The sequence below is a fragment of the Pagrus pagrus genome (assembly GCF_965226575.1).
Source record: "Pagrus pagrus genome assembly, chromosome: 10".
Taxonomy (NCBI): domain Eukaryota; kingdom Metazoa; phylum Chordata; class Actinopteri; order Spariformes; family Sparidae; genus Pagrus; species Pagrus pagrus.
The window spans coordinates 31,228,183-31,245,526 of record NC_140194.1 but is presented as its reverse complement, the minus strand read 5'-3'; the positions used below and the strand labels follow the sequence as shown (position 1 = coordinate 31,245,526).

Below are 17,344 nucleotides of genomic sequence, written 5' to 3'. Positions count from 1 at the left end.
ATTAGCTTCATGTCGAGGTCATTGACATCGGTGGATGTTTTGGATACGCATTTGTTGACCAGGTGTCTAATCTCTGTGTCCTTCACTGGTGTGAGAAACATTGTGCTGGGATTTCTGCCTCTGTCCTTATCAAAGTGGTCCCAGTGTTGGGGTGAGTCAGGAATGTCCTTGGCTAGATCTGGCCCCACATTAACAAAGAAGTTGTTGAATCTTTCTGCTATGATTTCCATATTGTCTTCTTTCATATTATTATCCTTAAAGTAGGGAGGGTAGCTGGGTTTTGAGTTTTTGTTCTTGATCACATCATTTAGAATATCCCATAGTTTTTTGGTATAGTTCCTGTTTTCTGCTAGTAGATTACTGTAATATTCTTTTTTGTGATTATTTAGGATATTATTTAGTTTGTTTCTGTATCGTTTGTATCTCATTTCTGCCTGGTCCGTCCTTAATGTTATGTATTGTCTGTACAGGGTGTTTTTCTTCTTGCAGGCATTTATCAATGTTTTTGTCAGCCAAGGTTTCATGTCTTTGCTCTGTTTAGTTTTTCTTATTTCTACCGGACAGTGCTTGTCATACAATGTTTTAAATATGTGCAAAAAGGCATCATATGCATCATTCACATCTGTTGTATTGTAAACACTGCTCCAGTTTTGCCTTATTAATTCATTTTTTAGTGTATTCAATCCTTTGTCATTCCTAACCCTTCTATACGTACAGTTGGTCTGTATTCTTCTCACAGTGTGTTTCCAGTCATAGATAGCAAAGATTGGTAGGTGGTCACTTATGTCATTTATCAGTAGTCCGCTTGTTATGTCGTTCCCCATAATATTAGTGAAAATGTTATCGATTAAAGTGGCACTGTGGGTAGTGATTCTACTTGGTCGTGTAATGAGAGGTTGTAGGCCCATCGAATACATCGTATTGGTAAACTCATCTATCATCGTATTATTTTTTGGGTTAAGTAGGTCAATATTTACATCACCACAGATGAATACCCTCTTTTGGCTAGTTTCTGAGAATATCCCACCCACACATTCATTTAAATCATCTATCTTGGAGTCTGGTGCTTTGTAAACACAACTTATCAATATATTTCTACCTTTTGCAATACAGATTTCAATTGTCACACATTCCATTAAATATTCAACAGCTATAGACATATTTTGTACCGTCTCGAACTTGATGTTATTGTCAATGAAAAGGGCCACTCCACCTCCACCTTTGTTTCTTCTGTTCACACAAACAAGCTTATATCCTTCCAGGCAAAAATCTGCGCCTTTGTCTTCATTAATCCATGTTTCCGACACCGCAATGATGTTGAAAGGATTTTTGAAGTGGTGTAGGTATTCCTTGATGTGGTCAAAGTTGGTATATAGACTCCGGCTATTAAAGTGAATGAGAGACAGTTTCCCCTCCATCTCAATGCTCCCATTGTATTTCTCATCCGTGTAGTATTGGCATTTCTCAGTCATGTTACAGTAGAAGTGATTTTCCGGGTCAATTCCTTCATTCGGGTCTGTTAAGGTGTGTTTCACATGTTGATGTGTTATCAGCTCCACATTTTCATGTGTGGCAATCCTCTCTGTTATATTCATTGTCTTTTTGTACTGTGTAAGAACCCTTAACCTTTGTTGCTCTGTAGTTATGGAGAGATCGTCAGCCATACCTTAATTGTTGAATTTGTCCAGTTCTTCCTCACTCCTGATTTGCATTATTTTGACGTCTTCTGGTGAAGATCCATTCATTTTGATGTAGATTCTGCAGTTCGCCGTCCAGGTGTGTTGGATCTTGCGTCCTTTCTTCAGTTGTCGAGCTTTTCTGGCGATGCTCGCATTCTTTCTGGTGAGATTCTCGTTGATGTAGACGTCCGAGCCTTTGAGCTTCCTGCCCTGCTTCAGCAGTGCTGTCTTGTATTTTCTGTTGGTGAATCTCAGCACGACAGCTCGTGTTCCAGAGTCCTTCCTCCGGGGGAAGAGGTGACATACTTCCACGTTGTTGAAATCCACATCGATATCTTTGCCAGCCAGGAACTCAGACACCTGTTTCTCCACAGATTTGATATCTGATTCATCAGGCTCCAACGAGTTGGTCGCCGTCGCAGCTGCCTTTGCGTAGGTCTGATGCTTAATCTTGAGGCCCGTCACAATCACCTCGTTGAGTCTCCCTTGCTGTTCCAGGTCCTCCACTCTGTTCCCCAGCTCCTTTAGCAGCTGGTCTTTTTTTGCATTCTCTTCTTGGAGCTGTTTGATTTCAGCCATCATCTTTTGGAGAGGTTCCATCTTCTTCATGATTTCGGTCATGCTTGTCTTAAGCATTTCCTTTATCTCCTCTCTCAATGCGTTCATAGCCTCCACCATTGTCTCAGATTCGGCTCCACTGGTTTTATTAGGTCTTCCCATTTCCTTTTCTTGTCTTTTTCTCCTTTTCTGCTTTTCTCACTTGCTTTGTAGTGCAAGTTGTCTCAAACTTGGCTCTGCTGCGCTCTGTTGCTGCTTGCAGCTCCACCGAAAAATTCACAATAAGAATATTGTTTAACCTAATTAAATCAGAGTACAAATAATTTTAATCTAGTCATATGTAGTTTTTCCCCTTTATGTTTTTCACATGTCTAATGTTTTACAGGCTGTGAATGGGATTGAGAATCTCATTGCAACTGTTGAGGCCATGTCAGTGAGATGCAAGCCAGGTGGTAGGCTAGCAGAATTACTGGCAGACCTTCAGGCCCAGAGAAGACAACAAGAGGGTTATGGTGAGACTCGCCCTTTGTACAAGTATCAGGTGAGCAGTTATTTGATCAATTTAAGCTTTTGAGTTGAGTTTTTAAATCCTTGTCTTAATGTTGAATGTTGTGTGAACTCAGGGGGTCACCATCAAAGGAGAAGCTGCTGGGCTGGTTAAGGATGGAGTCTCCATCGCAAGCACACCAAAGCTGCAACAAGCAATGAAAGCAACTGTTGACTGCACTGTGCTACACTTGAAGCAAAGATTCAGTAGTCTACTTGGCAAGTGAAAGCACACAATGATGGACATTTTTTTTGTGAAGATAAGCTATCATTATGACACATTTAATCTTTCTCTTTCTTTCAACTCTGTCTTTCTATTCCTTGTTAGATGAAGAGTCCACGTCAGCATCAGCAAAGGCAGTGAGGTCATTCAAGATATTCTGTCATGATTCCTGGCCAGAGCAAAGAGCTCAGCTGACAGACTATGGCGCAGAGGAGCTGGACTTCCTACTGGACCACTTCTCCTCTGTCTTAACAAGGTTAGTGATTCTTTTTTAAACTATCATGACAAGATATAAAAAGTGTATCACAGAACAACATTTCAAACATCTGCCTCGATTGTTAACTAAGATTGTTTGGTCAGCTTTTCCCTTCACTCTTTTCAGAAATGGCTGTGATGCCAATCTGGCTAGAGAGGAATATCATTAATCTTCAGGAACTACATGGACAAGTCTTACCATGCCCTATGGGAGATGATGGTAACAAAGTTGCCATTCTGCTCTGATTACAAGGTACTATCATGTCCTCGTTAATTTAGTTGGCAATTATGACTTTCTTATTAAATAAAGCCTAAACTAATGTTATATTCTTTGTAGAACATCCTACATCTTGTGCACATCATGCTGGTCCTCCCGGTCTCCTCTGCTGTGTGAGAAAGGGGATTTTCTGCTCAGACGAGGATTAAATTTGATGTCAGGGGGTCTCTGCATGTAGACATTGTGGAGGACTTGATTTGAATTAGCATGGAGGGACCTAGCTTAGAAGAGTTTGATGCCAAGGAGGCTGTACAAATGTGTTTCAGTCAGGGTAAAAGGTCTAGAAGGCCAAATTACAAGGGCTGGCCTTCCGAGCCTCTAAGGGAGAGTGAATAAAGGCACAAGTTGTTTAGGCCTACTTGTTCTGTAGTGTTCTGTTAAGTTGTGGTCTGTGTACTGTGAAAGGAAAGGAAGGTTACTGAGCACATACTTTCTTTAAATTTCTGAACATAGCTTTGCATTTATGATTTCTGAATGTATGTTCGTTAATATTGTACTGTAATGACAGTAATGGTACTGTCTCTATACCTTATTTCTCTAATGTAGCTTCTTCAAAAGTTCACAATAAAATGTGACAGAATTTAAAACAAGACATTGTAATTTCTGCATTTATTATCAAAGTATTCATCAGTAATACAGTAAAAATGAGAAGAAATGTGAATATTTGCTTCAGAGCTCTGACTGGATATGAATTTATAGTCATGAAGCTCTGTTAGCTGATGCTTCCCCCTGACAAAAAAAGAGTAGGCCATACAAGTCTTTATTTTCCACATTGTTTCCATGCATAGGCATTTTCTGCTTTCCAGAACATGATTACGTTTTTATAACATAGAATCAACTCTGCAAATATAATTGTGATTTGACATGCCCTGATATGATTTCTTTTTTAAAAAAACACTTTGTTCATTGTAGGGGTGGGCGATATGGGCAAAAAATAATATCTCAAGTTTTTGGGGATTTTGGCGATAACGATAATCAGTCGATATCCTTTAAAATGTGATTGGGGTTCAGAGATTGAAGGCAAGAGGTCAAGGGGTGGGGTGAATCCTGCTATGCTGTGGAGAGCGCTGCTGCACCGTGTATTAAGTGGATGTGAGGAGTACCGCGTGCGTTTCAATATTTTTGGTGAAGTAATTTAAATACTCGATAATGGAAATTTGCACATTGTCAAAACAACGACAATATTATCGCCCACCCCTAGTCCTTGCTAGTGAAGACATCTCTACTTTTACAGTGTTAAACGATATTTTTGGCAGCCAGTCAATTAAGATCATTTTATTACAATATGAAAACCACATACAGTGGTGCATGCAGATGCGATTGCCCAAGGAAGACAGGGAAAGAGAGCCAGCAAGGGTTAGGGTTGTTCACAGAACTGACTGTTGTGCCCACATCTTCACTGAGACCTGGCTACATCTCAACATCCAAGATCAAGCAACTGCAATGTACGGGGCAGACCGTGTTCGGAGCTGACAGAACACAAGAAGAGAAGCAGACTCTGTGTTTACAATAGATGCTTGGTGCTCAAATGCAGTGGATGGACAGTGTTGACCAGGTATCCAGTTTTTTAATGTTAAGATGCTAGTGTGACGATCCCTCCACCCAGGCACTAGGTGTCCCTGTTTCTTTTGGGTTGTGTGTTGCAGGTGCTGAATGGAGGGTCGTCAGCTGTATGAGTTACACCTGGGCCAGTGTGCTCTGCCTATAAAGACCTTCCTCATTCTGCGGACGTCCTCTCTGGGGGACTGATCCCTGCTCACCGGCAGGCCTGATGGCAGCACGTTTTCCTTGTTTCTTTTGATCTGCACATACATTGTCACACACCCATACATGCTTTCATTACTGCTACTGATCTTTACATGTTTTCCTTGGTTGATTTATGCTTGTGGGACCAATAAATACCGCTTGCTAGTAGCCAGCTCGTGTGTGTCTCCCTACTTTGGCACAGCCTTTGAGCCAGGTTGTGACACTAGTCATATTAGCCGCTAAGATAATTCCAGTGTGTTTTTGTTGTTTACATTCCTCTGGATGCAAATTAAAAAAATGCACTACAGGAATTGTATCATGAGGTCATGAGCAGTCACTTGCCAAAACAAACAAATGGAATTTTTATTTTAAATGGACTTGCATTTCTAAAGTGCTTTTCCAGTGAACTGACCGCTCAAAGCACTTTACAACACTTGTCACATTCACCCATTCATACACTGATGGCAGAGGCTTCCATGCAAGGTGCCAGCTGCTTATCAGGAGCAATTTTGGGTTCAGCATTTTATTCAGAATACTTCGAAATGCAGCCAGGGGATCCGGGCATTCACATTCATATCCCAGCTGGATTACTACTCTGACAAGTTAATGAAGGTGTTCAGAAAGAAGGAGGGAATGGACCGAAGCAAAATATGCCTCATCACGGTAGCTGTTGTTAGGTAAAGTTAAATAGTGTAGCATTTTCATATCTCTATAAATCTCTGCCCCTCTTCCTGTTTTGCCACTCTGCCTCACCGATACTTTTTCTTTACCTTACCAAGCTTCTCCCATTTAAACTTGTCTATCCCTGGTTTTATCACTTCCTCTGCTAAGGTCCATTATCTCTGTCATTTTAGATTCCACCCTCTGGCTTGACACACAAAAAACATTAACAAAATGGCATTTTTCACCTGAAGAAAATGTGTAAGTATTTTGTTGGATCGAGAAAATACTAGATGGCTTTGAATAGTTGCTTTTTCATTTCCTGGGTCCCTACTTGGGCACTCTACGACCAAAGTCCAAAGCCTCTGTTGATTAAAGGACATAACTGTTGTCACTCACAGCAGATCCACTCATATGACATCTCCTCATCCACCTGTTGTCTTCTAAACTTACCTGAGAAATTTATTGAGATCTCCGTGCTTCATGTACTCAAAGACCATGATGAGAGGGTCTCCGTCCACACACACTCCATAGAACTTAACTATGTGCTCGTGCTGGAGGTTGGTCAGCAATTCAGCCTCACGCTGGAAATCCTTCCTGGCTGCAAGAGTGGGGTCCTTCAGAGTCTGGGAAAAGAAAGAGAGAGAAACTTTCCAGATAAAGACATTCAACCTGTAGTGAAGTGCTAGTATGATGCCCACATGATTGTCTTCAGGTCGTTTTCAGGTCTATTTTTGCGGAGAACCGCGTGTGTGTGTCAGTACAAATCCTAATCTCTAGATCAGGGGTATTCAACTAAAATTCAAATAGGTCCAGTTAGAGAAAATTTCCTCAAGCGAAGGTCTGGAGCATCATAATGTCTAACTTGGGTTATGATTTTGTGTGATATATACTGAAGTTGCCTAATAGTTGTATCAACGTCTGCATGTAATCAAGGACTGATTGTCAAATCAAATAAAGAAAGAACAATTCAAAAACATTTCGACTATTTATTGTCACTTAACATTTAATTATACAGATATATAATACTGTAGATATGTATTTCTAATATAATTTATTAAAACTGTGTGCCTTGTCTCATAGTGGCGTTTCACATTGACACTTTTTATGAGTGCCACGGTCTCTGAGCATATGAGACAGACTGGTTTTGTGCTTCCAGTGGGAAGAATGAACATGAATGAGTCTGTCCAGCTGTGCTGATCAAAATATAAGAGCCCCGTCAAAATTACTACTAATACTTGACTATAGGTCCAGGTCCGTATAGGACGGCGTCTGGGTCTGGACTCGGAACGCGATCCGCCTGTTAGTGACCTATGCTCTAGATGAAATGACGCAGTAGTCTCCCTTGACACAGGCGTGAGAAGTTTGACTCATGCATCCAGTGTGGCCGGTCTAACCTGTTTACATGGACTCTGAAATGAGAAGCGAGAGGTAACGCCACGCAGCAGCGCTGCACACACATTCACACTCAGTGTTGCGTGGAGGTCTGCGACAGTACCTCTGGAGTGGCAGACCAGGGTGGTGGTTCCCAATGTCAGAAAAGTGGACTGGAGGATGTGCTCCAATTATCACACTGTTCAGCCACCCTGGGAAAGTTTTTTCCAGTTTGTCCCCAGTCCTTTCATGATATTCATGGAGAGCGTCTCAAGGCACAGCCATGGTTAGGATTGTCGGGTTTCAGAATTGTAGTTCTCTCTGCTATTTGCTGATGACGTGGTGCTTGCTTCTTCAGTCAGTGATCTCCAGCAGGCACTGGGCTGGTTTGCATCCAAGTGTGAAGTGGTCGGTATGAGGATCAGCACCTCTAAGCCTAAGGCCATGGTTCTCTGCCGGAAAACAGGGGAGTGCCCATGCCCCAAGCAAAGGAGTTTAAGTATCTTGGGATCTTGTTCATTAGGGATAGAAAAGTGGAGCATAAAATGGACAGGCGGTTTGATGGACCGTTGTGGTGAAGAGGGAGCTGAGCTGGAAGGCACAGCTTTCAATTTACCAGTCCATCTATGTTCCAACCCTCACCTGTCATGAACTGTGGGTAGTGACTGAAAGAACGAGGTCGCGGAAACAAGTGCGCACAATGAGTTTCCTCTGTTGGGTGGCTGGACTCAGCCTTAGAGGAGCCAGGTGAGGTGGTTCGGGCATCTGACTGGGATGTCTCTTGGGTGCCTCCCTTTGGAGGTTTTCCGAGCATGACCAACTGGGAGTAGACGCAAAACTTGCTGGAGAGAATATATATTTCGTCTGGCCTGGGACAGCTTTGGGATCCCCCAGAAGGATCTTGAAAGCGTTGCTGGGGAGAGGGACGTCTAGAAAACCCTACTGAGCCTGTTGGCACTGCGACCTGACCCAAGATAAGGGGATGACGATGGATGGATGGATGGATGGTCAAACAATCAAACATCAATACATTTTAAATACTTATATTCACAAAATGTCCCAATATAAATATAGAGTTAACATATAGATAAATTGTCATGAACAACAGTTCCAAAGAGTGAACATTAATGTTCCAAATCAAATGATTTTGACAGCAAAGCATTTCAAGGTTTCTTTTTGTCACGTGGAAGCATCCAGCAAATACAAATTTTAATTCCACAAGATATTTATTATTATCATGATTATGATTATTATTAACTAAGAAATAATTAACTAAATAAATAAATAAATAAATATAAAATAAAGTTTAATTGCGTATTGTCATGCTTCTTGTTTTCCTACAACAAACATGAAATGAGCCTTTTGACATTAAGTGACAACTTATTTGTTTGAAACCAAATTCAGTACTTGATTTAGTTCTCAAAAAAGAAACTTGTTAGGTCTCTATTTGGGAAAAAAATGCCGGTATAATCTACAAAGAGCAAAGAAATATGGAGTTTGATACAGCAGCATGATCATTTATATAAATTAGAAATAATAAGGGTCTTAATATGGATCCTTGAGGTACACCATCTTGCATCATATGTCTTGTCAACTCATGACCATTAATAAGAACATATTATTTTGTATGAAGAACATAGTTACAGAGCCACTCAAACAATACAATGAAAGTCATATCTATACATTTTAATGTTAAGATGGCATGGTTTTCCGTGTCAAATGCTTTTGAAGGTCTAAAAATAAACGTATTGCATAATCATTTTTATCTAAGGCTGTATATGTTCTATCAGTAGGTTCTAAAAGAGCCATGTAAGTTGAACGATTTTTACAAACTCCATACTGACGACTGCAGACAATACTGTATGTGTTCAAGTTCTCAATGATCCATTTATACACTAGTTTTTCCAGAAACATGGAAATATTATTATAAATTGGACAATCGTTTCTAAATTATCCTGGATCCCCAATTTAAAATAGTGGAATGACTTAAGTCATTTTCGAATCAGAAGGATGCCAGATTCAGCAGAATTTTTTACTCCATTCTTCATTCACCTCGCTAAGAAAATGGGAAAGAGCCCTTTACATAATCTAATGGATTAACATTTGTATTACGTATCTTTTTGGCAAGAGATGAATCATCACCTGAAAATGAATAATTTAACTTACAAGCTGTATTAGTAAAAGTAGAACTCTCATCTGTGAAGGCTGAATGAAAGTGAAGTTTCTTTGAAGTAACAGATTAATCATTTTCCATATAGCCTTAATATTACTTTAAAATTTAGTAAACTGGTCACTGTAGAACCCTTTCTTTGCTGCTGTATTCGTTTTTGTAGGATTTATAAGTCCCTAAATTTGCGATGAAATGTATCTTCTGTAGAGTTGGTTTTTAGTGATGGAGGAGTTTTTCATCATGCAGAAAACCATTGTTAAAATCTTTACTAGTATCAACAGAACGAGTAACCAATGACATTTTTTATATAAAAGATTAATTAAATAGTTGTGGAGTATACAGAGATTTCTTTCTTCCTTTATCTTTTTATGTATTCCTTAACTTATTGTGTATGTTATTCTGTATAAGTATTACTTCACCATAATTTCCTATTAATTAATTTAATATCAATAAACAGTGGAGCCGCGTAACCCCTGCAGATCAGTTATTTCCACTCACCCTAGGTGCTTTCTCTATCCCAGAAGTAGCGGTGATGACCTAATTAAACGCACCTTTAGCTTGAGTAAACTTGTGTAACTTGGTTTGAACATTGTTTGAAACTTTTGGTATAATGTAAGTACACAACTCAACAAATTATATGACAAACAATTTGGTTTTAATGCAGAATTCTTACATACATATTATACTTTTAACCAAAATAAACCATCTAATAATGATTTTTGTGAACCTTGTGAATTTTTAACAATCCTACAGGTATGAAACATTTCATGATTCATTCCAAGTTAGAAAAGATGAAGAATTTATGCTACAGTACATGTTAAAAGAAAATGGTATTACTTCATTTTCAACATTCAACAATTTCTTTTTTGTAATTACCTTTTTTTTTAATGAAAAAGGAGATTTTTTTCTTCACATCAAGTTTACATTGTATCCCTTTTAATCTTTTTTTTTTTTTATTTGTGAACAAACACATGTGCGTTCAGCAATGTTTGCAGAGTGACAGAGTCCCAAAAACTCCTCAATCATCCTTGAGCATTTCAGTTCTCATCCTTCCTTTCCGGAATAATGCGTCTATTACAGAATTTCCATGAGTTCCAGGAAAAACACCTCCAATTCCGGATGATTCCTCAATTCACCTGCTTATCCACCTATATTCCCCCTATCCATTAACTATTTTCTTGCAGATTTTGTATGTTCTTCCCACACTCTTCAATGAACAGCAAAGACAGGAAGAAACAAAACTACTAAAACAATAAGGAAACAAAAACCAACCAAGCTACCACTAACCTTTGAACTAGGGATCTCATACTTCTGTTTTCCCTATCAAGGTACAGCAAGGTATATGGAGCTTTAAAGTACAAAGTCCGCATTGGGGTAATATATTTACCCATTAATTCCAGATTCTATAGAATCTGTCTTCTTGGATCCTGAAACAGTATGTCAATTTTTCCATTTTAAATACCTCTAAAATGATTCTGCATCAATCGTCAAGTATTGGTGGGAATGGGTTTAACGACTTTCTAGTGATTGATTTTTTATTTGCCGTTAGAAGGATCTGCAGCAGCTTTACATCCCTCCATTGCTCCAAAAACAAAACGTGGCCCAGATAAAGATTCTCAAAATTCTGAGGTACTATCCTGAAAACTGCACTTAGTGCTTTGTGGATGTCATTCCAGAATGAACTCCGTTTGGGACAGTCCCAGAATATATAAAAGTGATTTGCTTCCTTTGAGCCACACCGTCTCCAACACTTCAGGTTTGTATTCTTGAATTGTTCTTGGTGTGGTCTTAAAATATAGCAGAATATTCTTCCAGTAGTGTTCTCTCCAATCTAAAAGGACCTGGAGTTGAGGACCATTGAAAGCTGCAAAATTCTACCCAATCCTCCCCCAAGAGTTCTATTCCTACCTCTTGTTCCCACTTTTCTTTGATATACCCAGTGTTTATATTTCTAGCATTCATCAGAGCATGATACAGTAAGGAGATTGGTTTAGTTGGTGTATAATATAATATCAAAATAGCAAAGGGGTTAGTTATGAAGCAAATAAATAGTTTCTTAAACAGGAGCAGAAGAGCCATTCCTCCCCTTTCTTTTTCTAATTTTAAAGTAATGAATTGCATTCTTTGTCTCTGTTCTTGCCAAATAAAGCGCAAGATCCATTTGTCCCACTCCCTAGATTGGATGTCTTTCACCTCCATGGTAAGTTCCTAAATATGTAAAGAAGTCTAGGGAGGATATTAATTTATCGCTGCTATCCTTGAATTCAAACTTAAATAGAGGATATGGTTCCATCAACGCTTGTCTGATTTTATCTTCGATGATAGTGACACCGGACATTATATTTGGCATGCAGATTCTTTGCGACTGTGAAGCTTAAAGTCATCACTTGGGTTTTCGATATATTGAGCTTATAGCTCTGTGGTAAAACCATCTGAGCCTGTTGACTTTCCTGTCTTTAAATTCATTTTGTTGACTTTTTAGTGAGGGAAGATCCAGTTCAGGGTTGCGAAAGTAGGGTGAGATTATATGTTTCAAAACTCTATTTAATTTTCTCCTTTTTGTATTCTGTCATTTTTGTTCTGGGATCTTTTATTTTGTAGATTGTGTTTTTCCCTTGCTGTTTGCATAGTTTGTGCGCTAGATATTTAGCTAATTTGCCTCCTATTTCATAATACTTTTTTTTTACTGTTACTAATACTATTTTTTTCTCCCGTTTTAATTTTAGAATTTGTCCTTTTACTATCCTCCAATTGTAGCTCTTAACTGTAAATGGAGAATGGAGATCAAGTATGAGGTGAAAGAGATATTATTTCTATTATATTTCTCGATAGAAATGTCATCAAAACACATTTTAATGTAATATCTATCTTAAAATATTGCATTTATCACTGGAAATAAAAGGAATGGCAGCCGTGTTTTTTGTTCTTGCAGTCAGAAAGTTGACAGTCACGTGACGTGGACGCAGGCAATAGAAAAGAATAGGCCAAAACAAATTGTAGACATCTCACAACTTAAAGAGGCGTTATTGTGAAACTAATAAATTTTGCCCTGTTGACCAATGTAGGTATTACACATTTTTATGTGAGACTGGGTTGGTTATGCAGCTGCCATTGTTTACACAAACACAAACACAGACACACACACACACACACACACACACACACACACACAATGATTTTATATCTTACCTTTACAGCTACCAGCATCTTGTCCTTGTTGGGGCTCAGGTTGTAACATTCAGCAAGGAAGACCTTGCCAAAGGCTCCCTCTTCAAAATAATTTCTCTCCTTTTAATATGCTGAACATCTGAGAGACAGAGAGGCAACTTTTACACCCATTATAATCACATGCTAGCAGTCAGCCACTTAAAAAACCTTCCTAATATTCATTCACAGTGCTTGCATTATCCCTGCTGTAGTTCTGCAGTCTGGTGAAGCCTGTTACCTTTAATTCCCAGGAATCCTTCCACTGCAATTAAAAGCTCAGTTCAACCAAAATACAAACCTCCCAGTGTACAGTTTTCATTTACAGGTGAAACCCGAAAAATTTGAATATCGTGCAAAAGTTCATTTATTTCAGTAATTCAACTTAAAGGTGAAACTAATATTATTTAGACTCATTACATGCAAAGTGAGATATTTCAAGCCTTTATTTGTTATAATGTTGATGATTATGGCTTACAGGCTTATGAAAACCCCAAATTCAAAATCTCAGAAAATTTGAATATTATGAAAAGGTTCAATATTGTATTATATAATAAGTGTCACACTCTAATCAGCCAATTAATCCAAAACACCTGCAAAAGGTTCCTGAGCCTTTAAATGGTCTCTCAGTCTGGTTCAGTAGAATTCAGAATCATGGGGAAGACTGCCGACCTGACAGTTGTGCAGAAAACCATCACTGACACCCTCCACAAGGAGGGAAAGCCTCAAAAGGTAACTGCAAAAGAAGTTGGATGTTCTCAAAGTGTTGTATCAAAGCACATTAATAGAAAGTTAAGTGGAAGGGAAAAGTGTAAAAGAAAAAGGTGCACAAGCAGCAGGGATGACCGCAGCCTGGAGAGGATTGTCAGGAAAAGGCCATTCAAAAGTGTGGGGGAGCTTCACAAGGAGTGGACTGAGGCTGGAGTTACTCCATCAAGAGCCACCACACACAGACGGATCCTGGACATGGGCTTCAAATGTCGTATTCCTCGTCAAGCCGCTCATGAACAACAAACAACGTCAGAAGCATCTTACCTGGGCTAAAGAAAAAAAGAACTGGTCTGTTGCTCAGTGGTCCAAAGTCCTCTTTTCTGATGAGAGCAAATTTTGCATCTCATTCGGAAACCAAGGTCCCAGAGTCTGGAGGAAGAATGGAGAGGCACACAATCCAAGATGCTTGAAGTCCAGTGTGAAGTTTCCACAGTCTGTTGATTTTAGAGATGTTCCGATACAATTTTTCCCTCCCAATACCAATTCCGATACTTATGCTGTGGGTATCGGCCGATACGAGTACCGATACCGATACCAGTGTGTTATAAAAAAATATATATATCATACTACGCCTGCATGACTATGATATGATTATCATTGCGGTAAGGCCTGGCTCAGGTTAAACCCTTTGTAAAACATGAATGAATACAGCAAATGAAAGCCATTTATTTTTAAATAGAACAGTATAAAGCCGAATTCAGCACAGAGCAGACAGGAAGTCAGATACGAAATAATAACATGACATCCGGTTAATTTTCAAAATAAAACACTCCGTGTTGATACAAGCACAAAAACCTCAAATAAGAGACAAATACGCGCTCTTCTTCTAATCCTTCAGTCGGGAACACTTCGTGTTGTTGTGTTTATAAAACATAACTGCGGTCGTGTGTGATTATGTAATTATCGCGGGAATTCCTCGGTTTCCTAACTCCAGCTGTTCGGCGGAGCTGCGCTGTGGCGGACTCAAAACACAGCTGGTGGGGGTTGCCAGACAAGGACGACGGAGCCAAACCGTACCGGAGCCGTAACGCAGCGGACACATATCCAGTGGAATCTCGGAGCTAACCGGTAAATAGATTCCTATTTCTAATAAATTATGTGGTATTGGATCAGTGCCAGGACTCCAGTACTCGCCGATACCGATGCCGGCATTTTCTGCAGTATTGGAGGCATTTCTGATACTGGTATCGGAATCGGAACAACTCTAGTTGATTTGGGGAGCCATGTCATCTGCTGGTGTTGGTCCACTGTGCTTTATTAAGTCCAGAGTCAACGCAGCCATCTACCAGGACATTTTAGAGCACTTCATGCTTCCTTTAGCAGACAAGCTTTATGGAGATGCTGACTCCATTTTCCAGCAGGACTTGGCACCTGCCCACACTGCCAAAAGTACCAAAACCTGGTTCAATGACCATGGGATTACTGTGCTTGATTTGCCAGCAAACTCGCCTGACCTGAACCCCATAGAGAATCTATGGGGCATTGCCAAGAGAAAGATGAGAGACATGAGACCAAACAATGCAGTAGAGCTAAAGGCCGCTATTGAAGCATCTTGGTCTTCCATAACACCTCAGCAGTGCCACAGGCTGATAGCATCCATGCCACGCCGCATTGAGGCAGTAATTCATGCAATAGGGGCAAAAACCAAGTCCTGATTACATATGCATGATTATACTTTTCAGAGGTCCGACATTTCTTTATTTAAAATCCTTTTTTATTGATTTCATGTAATATTCAAATTTTCTGAGATTTTGAATTTGGGGTTTTCATAAGCTGTAAGCCATAGTCATCAAAATTATAACAAATAAAGGCTTGAAATATCTCGCTTTGCATGTAATGAGTCTATATAATATATTAGTTTCACCTTTTAAGTTTAATTACTGAAATAAATGAACTTTTGCACGATATTCTAATTTTCGAGTTTCACCTGTAAACTACTTTCAGCTACAGAAACAGAAAACTGTTGACAGTGAGGTCTGGATAATCTGAAGTAACCTGGACATTAGGGGTGTCACGATTCTCCAAATCCTCGATTCGATTCAATTTTCGATTCTAAGGTCACGGTTCGATTCTTACATTTATTTTTTTTAAAGCACAGGTTGACATGCCATTTTTAGACTAGACTTTTATGCAATATAATATCTGACCTTTGTTCGCAATGTATCACACTACATTGTCAAATTTAAAACATTTATTAACAACATAATGTAACAATAACTTATATCTTCAGTCAATTGTAAACTTATACAAAATAACCTGAAACTAACCATCTAGTTTCTCTTTTGTAACTGCAGTCTTCTTCACAGAAGATGACATTCAAGTTCACAACAAAACAAACAAAAAATAAAGCAGCCATGTCCATAGTCTTCTCTGAACAATTAAGTGTCTTAAACTATTTCCGAACAGTTGGACACAAGGTGCGTAAGGTGTGAGTGGGCGAGCGAGAGTGAGGGAGCGTGCGTATGTGCGGACAGTGAATGAATGTGAGAGGAAGGAGAAGCGAAAGGAGTAGCAGTAGTAGCGACTAGGGGTGTCACGATTCTCCAAATCCTCGTTTCGATATGATTTTCGATTTTAGGGTCACGATTCGATTCTCGATTTTTTTTCTTTTTCTTACAGTACAGAGGCCTATGCCATTTTCAGACTAGTCTAGTCTACGATCATTGGTTTTAATCATCAAATTTTGTACAGTAAATCTTATATCAAAAGATGGGCTACATATAAGTGATGCAATTTCCATAATGTATCACATTAGGCACTAATGGTCAAATTTAAATAATTTATTTACAATATAAAGGTAACAATCTTGTTCTCAGTCAAGTGGAAAACAACAAAAAACAAACATAATAATAACAAAAATGAGAGGTCACAGAGGGTGCCGGGCTGCCATCTAGTGACTCTTTTTGGTTACAGCAGTGTGCACTACTTTTAAAATGACAATGTGCAACAAAACAAAATAAATAAATAAAAAGTAACAGTCATGTCCAAAGTCATGGAACAATTAGAGCCTTAACAAACTTTATCCTAACAGTTGAATATAAAAAAATAAGTAGTTTGGACTTTTTTACATTACATTCTTCTTTCAAGTTTTTTTCTTTAACAAAGATATGTTGTTATCTTTATCTGGAGAGAGAGATGCTCTTTGAGTTATCAAAATATTAACTATTTACATATTTATGGCCAGACAAGACAACTGGTTATTTTTACATTTTCAAGTTTTTCTTTAAGAAGATGAGAATGTCTACATTCTCTGGAGAAAGGGCTGCTCTTTGAGCGGTCACAATGTCCCCTGCTGTAGAGAACACTCTCTCACTTGCCACACTTGTTGCTTGCACAGCAAGATAATGTTTGGTGAGCTTGGACAGATTTGGGTACTGATGCTCATTGTCTTTCCACCATTTCAGTGGATTTGCATCCACAGAAATGACTTTAGCCATCTTGTATAGCTCTATCTCCTCTTTGACAACATCAGACCATAGTTTTGGTGTTGATGATGTAGTGTGGGCTGCGCTGAAAAAAAATCACCAAACAGTTCACTGAGTGTTGTTCTATTTGCTGGGGGGCTGCCTTCACTGGTTGCTGCAATTTCTGGGTCCTCCGCAGGGTTTTGGCTGGTCCCTTGTCCTGATGCTCTTTGAGTTATCAAAATATTAACTATTTACATATTTATGGCCAGACAAGACAACTGGTTATTTTTACATTTTCAAGTTTTTCTTTAAGAAGATGAGAATGTCTACATTCTCTGGAGAAAGGGCTGCTCTTTGAGCGGTCACAATGTCCCCTGCTGTGGAGAACACTCTCTCACTTGCCACACTTGTTGCTTGCACAGCAAGATAATGTTTGGTGAGCTTGGACAAATTTGGGTACTGATGCTCATTGTC

General features: G+C 39.1%; 1 protein-coding gene across 1 annotated transcript in view; it reads right to left on the bottom strand.

Moving 5' to 3' along the window:
- The window catches only part of LOC311263412 (NT-3 growth factor receptor-like), a 152,779-nt gene that overhangs the window by 33,826 nt on the left and 101,609 nt on the right, over positions 1-17,344 (bottom strand). The window contains 3 exon segments of the mRNA XM_084363460.1: positions 6,398-6,570; positions 12,678-12,758; positions 12,764-12,795. Of these exon segments, the coding sequence (XP_084219586.1) occupies positions 6,398-6,570; positions 12,678-12,758; positions 12,764-12,795 (286 nt within the window).